This window comes from Lycorma delicatula, chromosome 9 (genome assembly GCF_047948215.1).
Source record: "Lycorma delicatula isolate Av1 chromosome 9, ASM4794821v1, whole genome shotgun sequence".
Classification (NCBI taxonomy): Eukaryota; Metazoa; Arthropoda; class Insecta; order Hemiptera; family Fulgoridae; genus Lycorma; species Lycorma delicatula.
In genome coordinates, this window is record NC_134463.1 from 34,138,245 (window position 1) to 34,154,502 (window position 16,258).

Consider the following 16,258-nt stretch of genomic DNA (forward strand, 5'->3'; position numbering starts at 1 on the left):
GAGTTTAAAATAATAAAAGAAGAGGAGAAAGAGAAGAAAGAAATAGAAAGAGGAGAAATATTTTATAAAATTATTACACATCATTTCAAATCCATTCTTATTTGGCTACTGTTACACACACACAAGCGCGCACGTGCGCATTTTTTTTTGGATTTTACTTGTAAAAATAAACAAAAAATATCCTTAGGAAAAATGGCATTTTCTCCTTTGTTCTCCCCCTGTCCACCATTTTCTTATTTTTATATAAAAATTTATATCTCTAGTTCAGATTGACGAATCACATTAATATTTGGTAAAAATCTTTGTAATAAAGTTTTAAAATTATCAAAAAATCAGAACTTGAATACCTTCACAAATTACAAAATGGTGGCCATGCTTATTTTTCAATCTGTTATACCTTCATAAATATTAATTTTATAAAAATGTATGTTATACTAAAATATTAAGCTTTTTATTTTTAACAAAATGACAGTTTTTTTTAAATCTGTTATCAAATAGCTGAATTATGGCAGGAAATTAATGTTGTAATTTTGTGTCCGTTTTCATCAGACCACTTTGTTCAATTTGATTAAATATTAATTGTTTTTATTTATTGTTAATACTAGTATTGTAATTTAGTATCAAATTAAGTAATAATTTTCTCACAATAATAGATCTAATATTAAAAAAAAATAAAACAACTACCTGTGATAATCTTATTTAATTGTTGTAGAACATTAGGTGTATTTTTTGTTTTTTTAATGAACAGTAAACATTTCTTAAACGTTATGAGATGTTCAAAGTGTTCACCATTAGAAATTACACAAGTCTCTAGTCTTTTTTCAAACAGATTGTCTTAACTGTTCAAAAATTCCGGAAGTATTCCTAATTTTTTGAAATCCATTTTGGATCCTTTGTTGAAGATCCTCAATGTTTGAGTAATGGGAGTTGAATAAACAGTACGTTTCAAATGGCCCCATATGTAGAAGTCAAGAGGGTTTAAGTCAGGTGATTGGGCAGGTCAGTGGCTCCCCTCGGCCTATCCAATTTTCATGGAAAGTTTCATGCAGTAAATCTGATACCAACAGACTGAAATGTGCTGGAGCTCCATCATGGTGAAACCACATATTTCCTTTTTAATTTTAGAGGTAGGTCTTCCAATAAATATGGAAGATTTTCAGTCAAATGAGCAAGATAATTTTCTCAATTTAAATGATTTGGTAGAATGACAGGATCCAAAAGGTTGTCATTAAAAGTGCCCATATGTTCAGGGAAAATTTTTATTGATTGCTACTTTAGAAGGTACCATGAGGATTCTCATTGCTCCAGATATGCCGGTTTTGATAGTTTTTAACACCATTCCTGTTGAAAGAAACTTCAGCTGTGAATCTGTAAACAGAATCCATGCTGAAAATAAACAGTCTTCAATTAATGTTTTTTGAAACCAGTTACAGAAAACCGATCTACATGAAAAATAATCGGCAGTCAGCCCCTTAATGCGCTGCAAGTGATGTAGGTAAAAACAGTTACCATTTAAAATCCGCCACACGGTCATGTGGCCCATACCTTTTAGTATTTCCAGAGAATGTGCACTTTTATCAGGGGATTCTTCCACAAGATTTAGAACACTTTTTTCTAATTCAATAGTCCTAGTACTCCTTGGATTACCACAGTCATGATTCCTTGGTGTAAATGAACCTGTTTCCCTATGTTGTATGTGATGTTTTTCAAAAGTTTTTTGGCACACATCAGTAAGGAAACCTATTTTCATTCAGTCTTTTGTTTCTAACCTGTTGCAGTTTACTAAACCATACATTAAATTCATGTCACACATTTCTGCAAAAGAATATTCAAACTCCATGATGATCAAAAAACAAAACTTCAAAAATATGAATGTTAAACAGCACTCGCAAGTAAACAGTCAGTTTAAATTATTTGAAAATCATATGGTTTTATTTTTAAATAATGTGCATTACATTTTACATTGTTAACGAGATCAGCAGTAATACTCCCTGTGTAAAATTATTCAAAAGTGAAAAATTAATATCAATTGGTTTATTATTCAATATTAAATTTTATTTTGAGAAAATTATTACTTAATTTGATACTAATTTACAATATTAGAATTAAAAATAAATAAAAACAATTAATATTTAATCGAATTGAATGTAAAGTGGAGGACATGAAAACAGACATACAATTACAACATGAATTTTCTACCATAACTCGGCTATTTGATAAAACTAATATTTATGGAGATATAACAGCTTGAATAAAATAAAAATTGCCGTCATTTTGTAATTTGCAAAGGTATTTAAGTCCTGTTTTTTAATAATTTTAAAACTTTATTACAAAGATGCTTTCCAAATTTTGTTTCAAAATTATAAAACTATGAAATCCCACCATTACTTTACGGGTGTACTGTACATATGCGGGTGTTTCTAAAATGGTAGGCTGGCTACATTTTTTCAGATCCTAATTGTAAAACTACACAAAAAATATTCTTAGGAAAAATGGTAATTTCTCCTTCGTTCTCCCCCTGTCCACCATTTTATTATTTTTATATAAAAATTTATATCTCAAGTTCGGATAGAGAAATTACAATAATATTTGGAAAGCGTGTCTTGGTAATAAAGTTTTAAAATTGTAATTTCTCTATCCAAACTTGAGATATACATTTTTATATAAAAATAATAAAATGGCGGACAGGGGGAGAATGAAGGAGAAATTACCAGTTTTCCTAGGAATATTTTTTGTGTAGTTTTACAAGTAGGATATGAAAAAAATATAGCCAGCCTACCATTTTAGAAACACCTGTATATGTACAGTATACCCGTAAAGTAATGGTAGGATTTCATAGTTTTATAATTTTGAAACAAAGCATGCTAGAAACATGAAATGTTAAAATGAAGAGAAATTGCTAATGTGTTTGATAAATAAACAAGTTCCAGTGTTAGAGGTGAATTGCCGCATCAAGCCTGTTAACCATGATTACAGTGCAAAGTAAGGTGGTTCTATGTGTTTTGTTGTTTGCTAAATTTGAGTTAGTTATATATCATAATACCATAAATATCATCATGTGTCCAACAAGTAACCACTAAAGTTAACATTCACTAATGGTATAGAATCTTGGAGAAGCGAGCAAATTACTGAAACACAGACATGTCCAGAATGACCATCAGTGTTTGATGAAAATATTGAAGCTGTACAAAAAACTTATACGTGTACTCCAAAATAGTCAGTACAGCAATGTTATTGCTTGTGAAATTCAGATTTTATGAAATTTAATCACAGGACAAAATTAAAATTAGTCGGAGCTCTTCTACATTTTACGATATTCATGTAGGCGTAGCTAAATGAAACATTTCCTCTATGATGAGTCAGACAAGAAGGGTGAATAGTCCGGCTTCCATGGTCTCCAGATTTTTGTTTGTGGTAATGATTTTTGTTTATGTGGTAATGAAAAGACACTAGTATCTTCTCTTCAGTTAAGAAATTTAGACCTTTTAAAAAATAATTACCAAAGCTGTTTCATTTATCACAATAGATGTTCTCTAAAGCATATGGAAAAAGGTCAAATGTTGAATGTTGTGTTGGTATGGGCAGGGCAACTAAAAGAGTGCACATCAAAAGCTACTGATCTAGTATGAGTCTTGTTCAGAGAAGTGTTTCTGTTTAAAGTAAGAGTTTCTCTATATTTTGACAGTACCTCATATCTCTATCATGCTTGGTTCTGAAACTATGACTGTTTGAAACACCACCATTATTTTATGTATACTCTCTATAGATTGTTAATAGAGTATGGGAACCCTTAAATAACCTTTCCACTGAAAAATTAAATTAAAAAAATGTTTCTACTTGAAAAATCTATTTTCTGGTATGAGGCCACACTATTCTCTGTGCACCCATGGAAAAAAAACTACTACAATAACCGTAACCAAAATGGTGGCCATTTAATGATTTTCACAACTAGTTTCAAAAAGTGGCCTACAGTGACTTTTAAATAACTGCTCAACAGTGAAGTAGTGATGAGAAAAAAAGTAAAAATAAAATATATTAAAGTGGTATGAAATCACTAATTGGTGTATACTGTAGATCACTTTTGAGACTAGCTGTGAAAAGTTTTGTCATTATGTACTAGTCACAATTTTGATTAAAGTTATTGTAGCCTGAAGTTTTTTTAGTTATTTTTTTTGTTTTTTAATGTCTTATAAATTATGTCACTTATTCTGTCTTTTCCATTTGTAATCTTCAACTTCCTTCAATGGGGTCCTCTGGGTGTTCAGGCTATGATGGTCTCATATAAAAAATAAATAGATAATTTTAAGCTAAAAGAATCCACTAAACTTCATTTTTCTGTTTTAACCGAGGTATTTAAGGGTCCTGTACTTTATATGTTAGTGAGTTTTTATTTATTTTACATTGAATTATAACAATAACAAATCCATTGTAATGTAATGCACATATAAAAATATATTATAGTTCTTAAATTACTAAAAAGAACTCATTTAATTTATAAAATCTCATCTATTTAAAATAAAATATTATTTTAAGAAAAAGATATGTTATGATTAATTTATTTGAAACATATATAACAGAAATATTACTGCATGTTGTGAACTTGATATACTGTTATACATCAATTACTACATACTTGGTGTATGTAGTAATCATTCATTCTGGCAAATTTTTTATACAAGTTTGTCACAAATTTTATATTTTTTAAAACATTTGAATTTTAAGTATGTTATTCCCTCCATAAAATCTGTGAGCATATGAATCCATGCAAAATTGAACAAGTAATCATCAGAACTAGTATAAAAGATACTATATATGGTCATCTGTGTAATTTAGTAATTAAACTGATTTTATAATAATTTTTTGAACTTATTTATTAATTTTTGCTGGTTAGCAAAATAAACCATAATAGTTTCAGGTGCATGAGTCACCTAAAAAATTAAGGCACTTTCAAAAATAGTATATAAATTTTTAACTATAACTTAGCATGTCATTTCTGGCTTACTAAGGAAAGTGAGGCACAAAGGAGTTTCCCATTGCTCTGTTACTAAACCAAATATAATGTGGCATATCAGTGCACAAAGTTCACTTAAGTGCAGTTTACATCCAGCCCCAAAAGTAACACCTTGATCTTGGTATCATAATTGTTAACAGTACAAAGAATGTCATTATTACTAGAGACACAGTTGTGACAACTTTTGACTTTTAAAACAGGTGGTTTTTTTACATGTCTCACAGCCATAAGAAAGAGTAAGACAGTTATGTAATGCAAAAGATTAATAATAATCTTTCTTTCAGCTGTGAATCTTACAGTTTATGCAGTATCTCTAATCATCTATTAATAATGATATTAATGATAAGAGCTTTAAAATATAGGAAAAGTTTTCACAACAAAATGCTGCAACACAATTAAGAATCAATCTAGGATGTAAATGTTGATTTGTGATAAAAATCTGTAGTGTATCAAAAAAAAAATAATTTATATTTGTGTAATGTAATTGATTCCCCTGTGCCTTCTGAAATATGAGTAAATAGGAAGCATTATTAGTAATGGTAACATTCTAATTTTTTTCTTTTATTTTTTTGCATGATGATTTCACCACATAACCTTGAAGCTTGTGCATGGGTTATGGAAATGGAAAGAAATATGTACTGTATGAAAAATGCCATGCCTAACCAGTATTTGAACCAGATGAAAGAAACTTCCAGATGAAATGCCAAGATGATACCACTCCACTATGGAGATCAGCAGAGTGGCGATTATCTTGGTTGAAAGTTTTACTGAAATTATCTCTTTTTAACATTTCTTTATAATAACCCAACATTGTGTTTCTTTGTTTCTAATATTTAATGAATTTTCAAATGGAGATTTCTTCACAGAACTTCATGTGAGACTTTAATTAATAATATATGAGCTTGCTTACAATCTTAGATATCAAAATTTGAGACAGAAAGTAAGGTGAAATTTGACGTAAAGTGCTTTTTCTTAATTTCTCAAAACTTACAACTCAGAAAAATTTGAATATATGTAGAATTAATAAAGAAGTACTCAATATACAAGTAATTTGTAACAATTATAATAACTTAACATTTTTTAACACTCTTATCAACACTGGACTCCTTTTTTGAGTGTTTATCAGGAATTAATAAAATAAATACATTTTTCTATGTGTAACTATTTTTTAGCCAAATTTGACTATCTAATCAGTGTAAATGGCCTTTGATATTGTTTTCTCACATCTTCAGGGTGAAAGAATTAACATTTTTATATGTTATGTGGTAGGGTTGTATGACATTATATTTAACAAGATTCAGAGTTTATGGGGTTCACATATTTAATTGGGTGGCAAAGAAAACCTATGAATTTATCAACTGATAAAATTGATTTATCACAAGAATATAAGTTGAGTGTCCTGGGAAAAGTTGCACTAACTTTGGAAGCTACTTCAAAGTATGAGTATATAGATTATAAAAAAAGTTGATATGAACTACTTTTTTATAACTTATCATTTATTCTAGGCATTGATTTGTACTAATCTAATAATCTTTACTGTCATAGCTCGATAGTTTGAAATCACATTCAAAATAATTAAGTGTTATTTTTTCATAATAAAATGTTTAATGTTTTATCTAATAAAACATAATTTTAAAGAATTGAAAATGATTGAGATATTAATGATAAAAAAATAATATCACTGCCATCTTAAAATATAATATTGCCACATTTTTTAAAATTTTTTAGAGAATGTTGATGTAAATATTTATATCAATCTGTATTCTATATGCTGTGTAATGTGCTATTAGTACTGTATGCTATTAAAATTACCTTATATATGCTAAATAATACTAAGATATCCCAATTTATTAAATATGAATTTCTATTTAAAAAGTAAAAATATATGATAATTAAGTTAGATAGAATATTTATTCATGTTAACTTACATGCCTTGAGTAAATTTTTAAGGTTGAATCTACTCTATATAAGTTTGTTTCCTTCCAAACAACAACTTTGGTAATAATCCCATGATACATTGCCTTAAAATAGAAACAGGTGTTGAAAATCATAAAATTTCATATCTTTCCAACCTGCTTATTTTCTCTCCCCTTTCTACATCATTGTAATTTCAACTGAACCTGTCGCACCTCCAGTTTCAAATGCCTTGTACCTGTTAATTTTCAGGATGTTATTCCACGTGTTGATTAATCATTTTAGGGGAGCAGTTTACTTAAGGCACACAAGGGCTAATTAAATAAGTGTTATAATATTTAAAACAATTACATTGAGTACAAGTAATGTATTAGTGTTTTATTATTTTGTTACCAGACAATATTGTTTACAACTGATGAAGATATTTTAGAGAAAGTATCACAACATGATGATTCATTTAGTAGTGTGATGAATATAGTTAATAATGAAACATTTATGCCAAAACAACCAGAGAGACCGTTGACTGCTGATATAGGAGTGAGTATAGTTTATGTTTTCCTTTTTCCATGATTATGGCTGATTAATACTTCATTATACATTTGTAGTGAAATTAATTTAATTTCACTACGTTAATTAATTTCATTAATTTTGAAATTAAATTTTGTTATTTCACATTATTTTCTGTATTTTTAATAAAATTATTCTTACAGACTAAGTATTTTCTATTTTGTCTATGCTAGAGTTTTTTTATAGGTGTTTCTAAATCTTTCAAGGGTTAATTTAAAAAAAAAATCCAATTATCAAAAGTATAACTAGTATAAAAATACCATAACATAATTATTATTAGATCTAATAATAATCTAGTTTATTATTAGATCATTATTGTAATCTCTTAACAAACTAGATTATGTAGTTTCTAATAGATTAGTTAACATAGATGTAGATTAAATTTAACAAGAAAAATCCTTTGGTGGTTGTTGGTCCATTTAAAAAACCAACAAACCCTGGAGCTTGAAATGACTTTGACCAGCCTTGTTAGCTGAAGATGTATCAGGAGATACATCTGATAACAAGTAATAATCAGGAGATAATCATAGTCAATCAGGAGAACAAGTGATAAAACAAATCTGTTCAATTATCAATAATACGATTTTTTGTGCTCAAGTATAAGGAAGAAGGTAAATCATTTGCAAAGGTTTCACCCTCCTTAATACACAAGTGCATTGTTTCAGTTTGGGGCTCTCTGAAATCAGTTAAAAAAATTAGTGGGGTCCTGTTGACTATGGTAAATGATGGCAAATCATTTAAAACAGAGTCAAAAGCTTCTGGTCCTTAGTTTCATAGGGAAGAATGAAGTGGTAATGGAGCCATATAATACCTTATATTCCAGCAAAGGAGTGATCTTTTGCCATAATTTGCCTGGTATTGAACCATTAGAAATATTGAAGAACTGTCAATACAGTCAGCCATGTCTGTTCAGAGGATAATGCGGAAGGGGAATGGTGTTGATTTGCCAACATCCTCACTTATTATAATGTTTTCTACGGTCCCAGCAAATAGGAATTTGTTACCTATCTGTCCATGGGTGAATATACATACCAAACCCCAGATGCTGCTTCCAGTGTGTCAGGGTTTTTGTCACACCAAAATTGGTTACACAAAAGAACACATTTGTGCACGGCGCGGCTGTACAGGACATGATGATAGTGCTTGCACTGAAGCTGAAAAGTGAAGCTAAATTGTAAGGTTCAGATTTTGCAAGGTCTTGAGAATTCCCCCTTTATAAGGAGAACAGACTATATTAAGGATTATTACTGAACAGAAAGTATCCTCTCCTATGGCTCGTCAGGAATACAGAAAGTCCCTCAACATAAGGAATCCTGCACAGCCCAGTGCTAGTTTTGTCCAGCCTCTTTCTAACAATCCACAAAAACAAAAAGAAAGCACATCATGTAAAGAACTATCTAACTAAAACTATCAGACCAAGTAAAATCACTCATTTTGCTATTACAGCAATGACTACAAGCAAGAAGAAGGATATTTTTGGTGGAAAGACCTGCTGTTGTTCACCAAAAACGATTTCAGTCAGTACACCACTCAATACAATTCCTGCTACACCAACTACACAGCAAACTACTAAGATCCCACGAAGGGATCTACAAAAAAGTTGTCATCTGATGCAGTATTTCCGACCTCCCAGGCCTCCAAATCCCCACCACCATCTCGAGATCTCTTAAAAGATATAGTAGCAGATGAAGTGCCATAGAAATGAAGCACTTCCTTAAAGTCTAGACACTAAAAATAAAATCTGCAAGGAGTGTTTTAATGGGAACAAGCTAATTTTATGTGTACAAGTTAACTTGAATGTTTGTGGTCTCTGTTCTCGGCATGAGGGTATCAAAATTATACTAAAGAAAGAAAATCCTTTAATACTGTGCCTGCAGGAAATCACCTCTATCCTCAGATTGATAGCTGATGGTAAAATGTCTAAAAATGTTAGACATGCTAAGAGTTCTTCTAATACCCGTTGGGGAGTCGATCGTGTATACTTGTTGCACTTCTACAGTACTCTGGTCCGTTACCGCTTAGACTACGGCTCCGTGGCTTATTCATCGGCACAGGTCACCGTGCTGAAGATACTCGTTGCAGTCCATTAAGTCTGCTGGTGAACAGTGGTAAGCTATTTCTATGGAGTAGGCGGAAACAGATTATATGCTCCTATGTAGCTCGAATTAAAGCGCAACCAACTCATCCAACCTTTGATGCGGTATTCTCCAACATGTTAGTCGGTACCAGGAACAGTCAAGATCTACTGCTCTGCTAGGCATCAGAGCTCGATGCCTTTTCTCAGGTCTAGATATACAGTTGCCTCCAGTCCTACTGTTGCTCCATGTTATTACCCACCTTGGCGGCCTTCTCTTGTTAACTATTGCTTTGATCTATATCAGTGTAATAAAAAGAACACAAATCCAGTTTTTCTGCGGAACAAATTTTATGGTATTGTAAATTGTTAAATTCCGGATGCTACAGTTTATACAAATGGCTCTAAAAACGATGATTCTGTTGGGTAAAATGTAAGAATGGCATGCTACCATCAATATAATAAACTTCCAGTTAAGGACACACACTTGCATGTGTGCACATAACACACACACACACACACACAGTTATATATTTTTTTCTTTCTTTTATTATAACAGTAAAAATAAGACACTGCACCAATATGAAGCTTTTTTTTAATATTCTGCATTAGATATATTAAAATTTTATTACGTATACTACTTTTGACAAATTTAATTTGAAAATGTAGTATTTTTTAAGAATTATTTTTTTTCAATAAGTTTGAGACAGTTGCTCTAAGGTGGTAAAAATATATAAAAAATTGAATATTTACATTACAGCAATTCATGAGGACTAAAAAGTTTATGCATAGAACTCATGCAGAAGTATTCTATAAATAATCCTGAGTTAGTTTCATATTGATTTAGAATAATCTGTAACAAGTTTCATAACTGTAAATACATTATTACTGTTTTCCTGAGCATTCAAAACATTATGAGAAATGAAAAATTTCACCAAATATGAAATTCAAAGAGTGATTTAATTTTTAAATTTAAGACTTTTCCCTGTTCAGATTTTGTTTATAGGAAAAGAGTGTGTAGTGAATCAATGTGAGTGAATCAAATGTAAGAAATACATCATGTACTTATGATATGATCTTCTTATTGCAGATAAAGTAAGATTAATGCCAAAAAATTAACTTAAAAAAATATTTAATTCTTGAATAAATTTATTACAAAATAATAAACTGACAAATTTAAATACTTTTTATAATGGAGTATAAGGTTAAGGTAGCACAGGGTAAGGTTTTCTTAGCATGAAGGAAATTTATTATTTAGTTCACACAAATCATTTATGTTTCAAAAATTGTTTAATGTTGTAAAATATCTTACTTTATTTTACTTAAGCGGGTTTCCTACAGACTGCTCCACAACTTGCATCTTGATCTTCATATTTTCCTGTCCATCCGGTCAGGCTCCGCCTTTCTCTCCATCTCTCTCTTCTCCAACACCCTCTGCACACACACACACATTCTCTCCACGTCTTTCTGAATCTACCTCTTTTTTTTCTTGCTCCAGTACAATAACCTAACATCATTTTTGGCTACCTCTCCTTGCTCATCAATTAAAAATGTGTCCATGCCAAACTAATTGATTTTCTTCAGTTCTTTTAATTATGAAATTTGTCGTTTTTACCCTATCTCTAATTATTTCCTTTCTTATTCAATCCAGTTTTGAAAGTTGGCATGCTCCACAGAAAAAATCCATTACCAAAGCCTCTAAATGCTCCCTATTCCTTTTGCTTACTTGCCAGCACTCTGAACCATAAATCACAATAAGTTCAACTACCACATTATACAACATCTGTTTAGTTCTGATTGTTACCTTTGATGACTAGAGAATTTTGATAGGGAATTTTCCATTTATGAGTTTAATCTTTCATATAAAACTTGTTCCCTGTCTAGTCAAGGGACATCATGCTATTCATAGTATTTTATCATTAACATTTATATTTCTTAAACAAAAATCATGTTCAGAGAAGCAAGATCAAATGTTAACATCAAGATTCTGCTGGAAAATCTTGATTAACTGCAAAAACTGAAGTAAAAGAGTTACTGAAACTCAAAAGAATAGATCATTTTCCCTTGATGAAATACATAACTCATTTGCTCAGATTTGAAGATCTTTTGTGTACAAAATTGTCTGTGAATACCTTGGAAAAAATTGTAATAAATGAGACTGCTGTCTGAAGAACAAAAGGATAAAAATGGTCTTGATATTTCTAAATCTGTGTTACCTAGATTGAATTTTCTTAGCACATTGTTTTTAGTTATGAAGCATTGATCTATCATAAAACTAGTGAATGTAAAAGCCAATGTGAAACTGTAAAAAAATTATTGACTTACTATGAAATACTTAACTGTCTTCACTGTGCAATAACAAAACAAATTACACGGTTCATCAAACAGCATTGCTTTATTTCATAATAAAATTTTTCCCCCATACTCTGCTGCAACAATTGAAAACCTGCATTACAAATTTGGCCAGGACATTTGTACTATCTTTTTAACATTTAAAACAACCAAATGTCTAAAACGTTGGTGTTTTTTTTAAAGAAAGTAAAGCAGTTTGTTACTTAATATGTATATGTATAAAAATTTACCAAAACTATAATTTTTTATTTTATTTTCAAAATTCTCAATTTTTATAATTTAGCTGTATAATGTAATGGTTTGTACACTTGGGTAATTATCATTTCATCAGTAAATTAATTTGAATCTAGCTAATAAAATGATCTTAATGTTTTATTTATTAGTTTTATTATATTATTACTGAAGAATCTAATTTTACATTTCAGGAAATAAGACCAATGACATGTGCTGGTGTAAGAGAATCTATGTTAAATAATGGTATTATAGAAACAACTGGAGCTATATTATGTATAGATAATTTAACAATTAATATATTATGTAACTGGGGGCATAAAACAATGATCGGATTAACAGGAGTGCAAGTATTAGGTGAGACAGGTACTCCTGTTGATATCAACAATTTACGGTGTAGTGATACACAATGCACCTGGAATGTAAACAGGTGAGTAAATTAAACCTAGTACACATAAGTTATATTGCTAAGAAATTATTATATTATTATCATTATATTGTGCATTTGTTAAGAATTTTGAAATCATTCAATTATCCAAATGTCACACTAACAGAAACAATTATAAAATCACCTGAAATATAACAAAATAAAAAAATGTTCTAACTCCCTAATGTACCACAACCATGCAGCCTTGATATATGCATCTTAAACAGAAATGTGTATTTACTGAAACCTATAATTATGAAATCAATGTAAAAAAATATCTTCCATATTTTAGGATAGATGAGTGAGTAAGTCACCTGATATAAACAAGGTGGAGAACAAAACAAAAAAAAAAAATACAAAAATAGATCAAACTAAAATACATAAGATACAATTTCACAAACCACTAACTTATCAAAAACAAATTGCACAGAAACTGGAAAAAGATATATAAAAATTATTTAAGATGTGGGTGGTATACAGATCTGAATTAAAATAATAAATCTCTTATAATTTATGGTTCAAAACATCTGAAAAGTAAAAGTTTTGGAGAGTAACATCTTAGAAAAAAGAATGGTGTACGCTCTAATAGCCATGACCAAGTTTAGTGAATTGGTTCTTACAGATCATCAAAGACAAACAATGTTGGTTGTAATTTTCCTGCACTTTGTTGATATTTATGAGTAACAATACTAATCAACAATGTAAAAACATTAGCTTCTTCAAATAGAAGGGGGCAATAGTAGAGTAATGTCTTCATAACCAAGGGTTGTACAAAAGACCTAATATGTGGCTGAGGTGTTTGACTTTGTGGTGAGGTGTTTGAAGTTAAGACAAGTAAAAAATTTAATTTTACATTAGATTAAAACTAAATGTATTTAATAATTACAAAAAATATCAAATTTTAAAAAGAATTTTGTTAAATAATTATTCGATTATTATTTAGCAATTAGAGGTTTGATTATTTTATTTGTCATAACTAGCATTTATACACAGATTTTGTTTGAAAAAAAAGGATTTTTTTTTATTTTCATTTTTATGTGTTCACTGAAGTACACACTAAGTATTCACATTTTCTTCATTGTTTAGTACATTTTCTGATGAACCAAAGTCCAAGCACAAATTACTTGATGCTATGTAGAAGTTAGATTGAATTTCAGAATTTTTCTGATTTATTTTCATATTAATATAAAAAAACTTTTTTTCATTTTGACCTTCTGACCTTTTCCCATTTTGATTCTTTATTTAGTAGATGATATCTCACAAAATGGTTTTTATATTTGGTCTTTCAAATTGAGCGCAAAAAATTAAGAGATTGTGGTGGCGATGTTGATTTTTTAAAAAGATTTTTCAACTATCACTTCTTTTCAGCAATTTATGAGAAATCATAAAAGAATGCTAGATGTCTCAACAACATTTACAAATCATAAAAGTTTATTATCAAAATATGGAATCTGTTGTAGCTATCTACTATGTACTTTGCAATATTTATGGTGTGCATAATCAGCCAAACATAAGCACATTTCATCGGTTGGTTTTAAATTTTGAAGAGAATTTTCTCTACTTGATTTTGAAATATCAATTCACAAAAGAAATGGAGGATTCAAAGAGATTATTGATGCTGTAAGTGAAAGTGTTCATGAAAATAGAAATTTATCTGTTTCACATCGTTCACAAGAATTGGGCCTTCTTTGACAACATGACAAATTTTACATAAAGATTTTGTCTACGTCCATATAAGATTCAACTAACTCAAGAATTTAAAGTCATGGGACCATTCTTTATGTAAGTTTGTTGAATGGACTATAGAACAGCTCAAAGTAGATCCAAAATTTCATTAAAAAAATAAACTTTTCAGATGAGGTCCATTTTTGGCTTGATGCTTTATAAAAAAGAAAAATTCATATGTGGGGTGATCGCAATCCACAAATGATTCAACAGCAACCATTACATCTGAAAAACACCACTGTTTGGTGCGGGTTACAGGCTAGTTGGATCATTGAGCCATTTTTTTTTTCAAAAATGAGCAAGGAGATGCTGTGATAGTAAATGGGGAATTCTATAGAGTTATAATTTGTTATTTTTTGTTTGCAAATTTGGAAAATTTTGATTTGACTAAAATGAGCGTTTCAACAGGATGATGTCACATGCCATGCAGCTCCTGAAACAATTCAGTTATTGCATCAAAAGTTTGTCAGTTAGCCACCAATCTCATCTGATTTGACTCTCTTAAACCTTTTTCTCTGTGGTTATGTTAAGTCACAAGCCTGTAGCAACAAACCACTAATGATTGATGACTTGAAACAAATATTTGACATGTTATTACTGGAATTCAAGCTGATTTCTGTGAAAATCACATAAAGTTTTGTTGATTGACTTGGCTATGTCAGGAAAAACCATGTAGGCCATATGAATGATATTGTTTTTCCAACATAATGTAACATAAGCTTCAAAATAAATAAAAAATTTTGGTTGATATTACACATACTTTTTTTTTATTGCAACTTTACTTTTTGCGCTAAAAATGAAAGACCCTTTACATTTTCTTGATATTTTAGTTGGCCATTATCACTTTTTCATACTCTTTTAGATGTTTGTTAAAAATTGTAAATTAGACTAAAATTGTTTCTTCAAGACTTACTCTTGCTGACTGAATTTCTCCAGAATAACTATCAAATTTCAATATATATAATTTCATTGTTGACATTTTGTTTTAAATATTTACATTATAAATAATTTTTCAAGTGTTTGCTTTATGTTTTTTTTTTTGAAAATATGTTAAAGTTAAGCAAATACTGTAAACACTTTCTGCATTCATCTTATACTCAAAATTATTTTCAGAAATTGTTTTGATTAGTTCAGGATTTACATTTTCTGTCTTTCTTTTGTTAACCTTCAAATGTTTGCTTATTTATTTTTCATCTTGGATCAGAATCTTATAAAACAACCTACCTCATATATAATGCCTGCTTAAAACTAAGAAAATTAATTTCTTTCAGTAATATCTCTAATAAAATGTAATTATGAGTTAAGCACATTTAAATCAGAAGTAAAGTTAGCCGTAAAAACTATTACTTTCAGTAAATGTTTTTGATATTACATTGTACTATATCATTTATTTAATCTTATGTGTATTTTTTGTTTTAGGTTATTAGATGGTGTAAATGAAACTATGGATCCAGAACATATGTGGTGCATACAATTAAAAAGATTGCCCATTAAATTAGTAATAACTTTTAAAGGGCCAACTCATATTTCTTCAGTTATATTATGGAATTATAATGCATCTCCAGAATTATCATACTGTGGTGTATGTAATATTTTTTATTAAACATGGCCCATCAATAAATATATATTTTATGATTTAAAGTACTATGAAATGTTTATATCGGGCAATACAATGCTTAAATAATTTTGTATGGGGTGTGTGTTTGTTAACCTCTATTTTGCTTAATGTCTTAAGAAGGTGATAACATAAAAACTTAAAATTTGGTAAAGTAACTTCTATATTGGAGAAAATTAATATATATATATATATCAACTGGGAAGTGAACAGGTAGATAAGAGGTATCTACAAATGTCTAAGATCTCTGTACAAATGTCTAAACAATTAATTTTTTCTTACCTGTTTATATTGTCTTTTTACATAATTAATATATTGTCATGTTATGTTAAAAGGGTAAAA

General features: G+C 29.5%; 1 protein-coding gene across 1 annotated transcript in view; it reads left to right on the plus strand.

Moving 5' to 3' along the window:
- The window catches only part of LOC142330453 (katanin-interacting protein-like), a 51,018-nt gene that overhangs the window by 18,457 nt on the left and 16,303 nt on the right, over nucleotides 1-16,258 (plus strand). Inside the window, exons 7-9 of the mRNA XM_075375694.1 lie at nucleotides 7,322-7,462; nucleotides 12,344-12,579; nucleotides 15,721-15,883. Coding sequence (XP_075231809.1) covers nucleotides 7,322-7,462; nucleotides 12,344-12,579; nucleotides 15,721-15,883 — 540 coding nt within the window. The remainder of the gene's footprint in view (nucleotides 1-7,321; nucleotides 7,463-12,343; nucleotides 12,580-15,720; nucleotides 15,884-16,258) is intronic.